Here is a 5,611-nt window from a genome sequence, read left to right as displayed (position 1 = left end):
CAGGGGCAAACCCCTTCTTGTAACTGGGTTCTTTTTTGTGCATTTCACAACACATGAGACCTACAACAGCTTAAAGCCATTATACACTTTCAGAACAGAAAAAAGTTCACAGATTTACAAATAACTTACAGGGTTTACAGAAGGTAATGGGAAAAGACTTCTCTTGAAATATTATTTCATGAAATGCTTTACTTTTTGAGAAAACATTAAAACAATTATCAATACTCGACTACGAGAATTACGGATTTATAGTAAACACATCATGACACGGCGAACAAGCAAAAACAAGGTAGGGTTTTCCCGTTATTTTCTCCCGACTCCGATGACCGATTGAGCCTAAATTTTCACAGGTTTGTTATTTTATATATAAGTTGTGATGCACGAAGTGTGGGCCTTTGGACAATACTGTTTACCGAAAGTATCCAATGGCTTTAAGGGCACAGGTGTCAAGACTAGGACTCAAACCCATATTCTGCTGATTAGAAACACCAGAGCTTGCAATCAGTGCACTTGTCCGCTCGGCCAGGACACACAACATCCCATTAGTATTTTGTAATTGAATGTTTCACTGTCGCATCCATGTACAGCTCTGATTCTTGAAGAGATTGCCATTGACTCCCATGATAAAGACACTGAGGCTAAGCTTCTCCAAGAGGCTCATGATCTACACCTATCATCCCTCAACCTGGCCAAAGCAGCCTTTGGTGAATTCAATGTCCAGACGGCAAAACACTACGGAAACCTTGGACGACTCTATCAGTCAATGCAGAGATACAAGGTGAGAGTAGTTGTCAAATCAGGCTTGTGGTTCTCAGAAGTTTTTCTGAATTTAGGATTTATTCAAAACTTTAACAATAATGGTACATGTAATAACATACCAGTCTTGTATATATCAGTGGAAGGTCCCTATGCGCTGTCAGTATTTTACTTGTTGAACTATGAGACCAATTCCTTAACATAGCACCATGTAATTGTTTACAAGGTGCTGTCGTGCAATATGCAGCCAATCAAACCAGGAAAACCCGAGCAAACACCTTCCCTTAAAGTGCACTGAATTCTTTTATGTGCAGTCACAACACACTTAAGTCTTCAAATTTTCTTGAAAGAAGTTAAACAGTCATCAAAGGAAGACAGAAAAGTCTCCAAAAGTGTCATAACTGGGATCTCAGGACACAAGTGTCATGACCGAACGCGAACCCACTCTTTACACTGCTAGATTTGAGTTCAATATACTAGACCACCAATCCATGCCTTAACTGTTGTAACTCAATTGAGTTCCTTGCCATCCATTTACAGGAGGCTGAAGAGATGCATAAGAAAGCAATCACGATTAAGGAGAGGCTGCTAGGAGAGGAAGATTACGAGGTTGCGCTTTCAGTCGGCCATCTTGCCTCGCTCTATAACTACGACATGAAGCTTTACGATGAAGCAGAGGCACTGTATTTGAGATCAATAGATATAGGTAAGTATTGTACTCCATATCAGCACAACGGCCCAAATCATAAAGCTGTTAAGCAGAAAACTGCGCTTAGCAATAATTAGTGGGGAACCAGTCACCAAGACTTACATTATATTTTGACTGGTAACCTGTTTCAGCTAAGTAAGATTTTTCTTTGCTGAGCATACTTTGTGCGAACTAGCACTTATGAAATAAAGAAGTTTCAGTTTTAGACATGGGAGGAAAACCCCAAAACGGGGAAAACCCCAAAGAGGGAAAATCCATGCATCCGAGTAGGGACTGAAAACCAAACCCACCAGAAGGCTGCGGTCCGAGAATCGAAGCAGGGTCCACAGAGGTGAAAGGCAGGGATAGAATTCACTGAGCCAGCCTGACTGCCCTAGTTCAGCTTCGCTACCATTGGCAGCGCGCCGATCGATACCTTTTTGTCAGTAACCTTTGGAACTGTGGTAGGCATGTACTACACAGCAACCCTATTTGGCTCCCAAAACAATTTATGTTTTTACACGGTCACCCTAAACCATGTAAACTTCATACAGGTAGACATATCACAAGATCCAAGGCGAATGAAAGGGGACCAGTTGCTCTTTGACTTATGCCTCTTTTGTGGGTTACTATTCTTATTCTTATTCTTTATTTGGCCATTAAACAATTACAAATACAAGCAGACAGTATATCAAATAGATAAATATAAGTACAGGTACAAAAGTAAATACAAAGCAAGAAAAACAGTAAGGGCACAGGAAACTATAAAACAACCTTGGGTGGACTGGCCACAGGTCTGAAGTAAATAAAAAACTGTCAATTTACTTACTCAAAAGTACTGATAAGATGACCATCCACTCTTCCAGGAGTCAGTCATGGCGATGGTCAAAACGTGGTAGAGCCTACTTGTGTACAAATTTAGGGCACAAACTCCAAAGATTAAGAATCAAACCGCACGAATTGCAACTAGGAATTGTTCCGTTTCCACAGATAAAGGTGATGGAATCCGTCAGCAAAATACTCGGAGCGAAGATATGTAGTATACAGTGTTAGTGGTAGTCAAATAGGGTTTTCCTGAATACCCTTAAATATATAACTTAACTGGTTATAAAACCGAAGGTGGAGCAAAAGTGATGCATGTTCATCCGTTGACATCATAAAACAAGATGGCGTCGCCCATGCAAAAAACTGAACATGGAAAAAGTCAACTGCTGTTGCATGTAGCCATTATATACATTGTACATATTTTCTGTACCAAAATAAACGGCTGTTGCATGACTAATATATATAGCCAAAAAGTCACTACATTAGCCCCCTCCTACAATGTCCTAGATCGATGATTGTATCAGACTCAGAGGTCGATGATGACCACAAAAGAATACAAGGTGTGTCAGATTCTGGCAAACTTTAATGAACCAATTCCAGGGTTTAAGAGCGAGCAATGCATGCTAGGATAAAATGAATGATGTAGGCCCTAGTTATACCACTAGTCTTTCCGTCTACACAACTGGGCCCATATTCATAGCGCTGCTTAACGCTAAGCAAATTTGCGTGCTTACTGTAGCAGAAATATTTGCTTAAGCCTTGGCTTATTTCACAGGTTAGCAAAAAAATTGGGCGGCCATATTGCGTGTTTACCGTGGATTTGCATTGTGACGTCATTTATTTGTGTGCAGTAAGCACCGGAAGGTTAGCATGCCTTTTCATGTGCTTATGGTTAGCAGCGCTATGAAATCGCACACTAAGCAAAAAAAAATCGGCCGCTAAGCAGCGCAACATATTTTGGGCTTGGAAACTGATTAGATGTTTTTACAACCTACAGGAAAGAAGCTCTTTGGACCCGGCTATAGTGGCTTAGAGTACGACTATCGAGGTCTAATCCGTCTGTACATCAACACCAACAACTTTGATAAGATGAACCATTACAATGAAATACTCAACCGATGGAACTTCCTTCGAGAGGGCTCGTCGAGTCCAGTCAACATCGTGGACTACCTCGCTAACTACAGGAGTGACATGACGACAGAGGAAGTCATCCAGAAGTTCTTCCAGCAGGACTGACTGGATTCGAACCCGGTGTGTTTTATTCTGGATGTGAACAGGACACTGCGAAGTGCGCTACCATAGTGTTGACTAAAACAGTGAGATTGATAATTCCTCCAAATACTGCTATTTGTGTTTGTTCCGCCATGTAGGGACTCGAACCTGATACATATTTAAGCTAAACAGTGTTGACATCGTGCATTGTATCTCATCCCCTCATCAAACATAAGACACTTTTTAAATGCCACTAGAGCGTTCCGTGGATTGTGGAACAGCTCAGTTGTTACAATACAGAGATGGGCGAAGTGTATCGAGCGAGGATTCGAACCAGCTACATCTGAAACTCAATCTAAGCGGTTTTGAAAACAATAAACCTGAGTTTGATTGAAGCCTGTAACAAAATGTAGTAGACAAATGGAACCTGATCTGCCCAAGTGCAGCTTTGAGTTTGTCACTTATGGATTGGAATCGGTCACTTTATTTAAGAACTGATTTAAAACGTTAAAGCTGCTCAGACTAGCGAGTAGAAAATGTTCTTTATCAAAGATGTAAACCTCTATATACTGTTTGCTTCAAATATGGATCGATGTTTAACTCACTTATGACTTTCAGTAAATGAAGATCTTAAATTAATGAAATAAGCTTAGCAGTGAGGACCACATCATGAATATTCATCAGACGGTCTAGACCTTCATCAAGTCAGTATGTGAACTTAATGAGACAGGGGCCAGACTGTTAATGCAACCAGCCCTACTCTGTAGGCATTGGGGTTGTGAGATAAAATATGAATATTCATCAGAAGGTCTAGCTACTAGACCCTTATCAAGCCAGTATGTGAACTTAATGAGACGAGAACCAGACTGTTAATGCAATCAGCCCTACTCTGCTGGCATTGGGGTCGTGAGGTAAAATGGCAGGCTTTGTCACCTGTGTCGAGTGAACACACTCGAGTACAATCAGATGAGAAAAATTGTTGTGAGCAAGAAATGTGTATCTACCGACACTGACTGAAGAAAGCACAGGCCTTGAAATTTGCTCTTGAAGGGGCACGGCAAATTTCCTCTGGTAACAGACACTCTATGAGACGGAACGTATTGGAACTTTGTAAAGGGCACCACAGCAAAAGCAGAGGGCACCACAGCAATTGCTGTGGGTGCGTGAGCTAACACGCATTTCGAGGCCTGTTTTCTGAAGAAGTCAAACAGAAACAGTTAGAGCAGTGTTCACAGAAGATGTCACCATCAGCAGGGACAACAGAATCACAAACTTTGCTCTCCTACCAGAATAAAGGCACACCTGTCATTCATCAACCTTAAAACTGAAGCCATTCTGAACATGCATGAATCGTTTCTTGGATTCAAAGGTTTTGGTGTGAAAAACTATCCAATTGATTGGAATCCCTTTCTCAAAATAGTTTATATTATCAACAGCTGCAGAGCTGCTTACCAAGTAGGTTCTTATGGTCATTAAGTTTTGGAGTAGTTACCCATCTAGGACCCTTAATACCTTTAAAGGCAATGGACACGTTTGGTAATTGTCAAAGACCATTTTCTCATATGGTGTATCTCAACATATGCATAAAATAACAAACCTGAGCTCAATTGGTCATCAAAGTTGCAAGAAAGAAATGAAAGAAAAACACCTTTGTTGCACATTTGTGCCTGAAGTGTTTTTCAGATTCAAATATTTGAGTGAGAAATTACCTTTCTCAAAAACTACGTTACTTCACAGGGAGCCGTTTCTCACAATGTTTTATGCTATCAACTGCTCTCTGTTGCTTGTTACCAAGTAAGTTTAATGCTAATATTTTAAGTGATTACCAAAAGTGTCCAATGCCTTTAAGGGTCAGAGAGAAGTATAAATTCTTGAAGGAAAAAAAACAGCTCATGGTTTAAAACAGCCATTGTAAACAGCAGTCAGTATCGGCAACCATATTATATTGTAAATATATTGTACCTTAAAGATATATTATTTAATTACATATATTGCTTAAAAGAAAAAGAAGAAAAAAAAACATTTATCCAAACGACAAAGATCATACAAGCCAAGAATTTACATATTTCATGTTTTTGAGTTAAATTCTCATTTTTGGGGTTGATACAAAGCAGTGTCAAAATGATTTAT

General features: G+C 40.0%; 1 protein-coding gene across 1 annotated transcript in view; it reads left to right on the top strand.

Annotated features, from left to right (window-relative positions):
* Positions 1–3,505, top strand: part of LOC139939203 (amyloid protein-binding protein 2-like) — a 14,270-nt gene extending 10,765 nt beyond the window's left edge. The window contains 3 exon segments of the mRNA XM_071934994.1: positions 588–778; positions 1,297–1,462; positions 3,267–3,505. Coding sequence (XP_071791095.1) covers positions 588–778; positions 1,297–1,462; positions 3,267–3,505 — 596 coding nt within the window.
* The last annotated feature ends 2,106 nt before the right edge of the window (positions 3,506–5,611 follow it).

The sequence above is a fragment of the Asterias amurensis genome, chromosome 6, assembly GCF_032118995.1.
Source record: "Asterias amurensis chromosome 6, ASM3211899v1".
Taxonomy (NCBI): Eukaryota; Metazoa; Echinodermata; class Asteroidea; order Forcipulatida; family Asteriidae; genus Asterias; species Asterias amurensis.
This window is presented reverse-complemented; position numbering and strand designations above follow the sequence as displayed.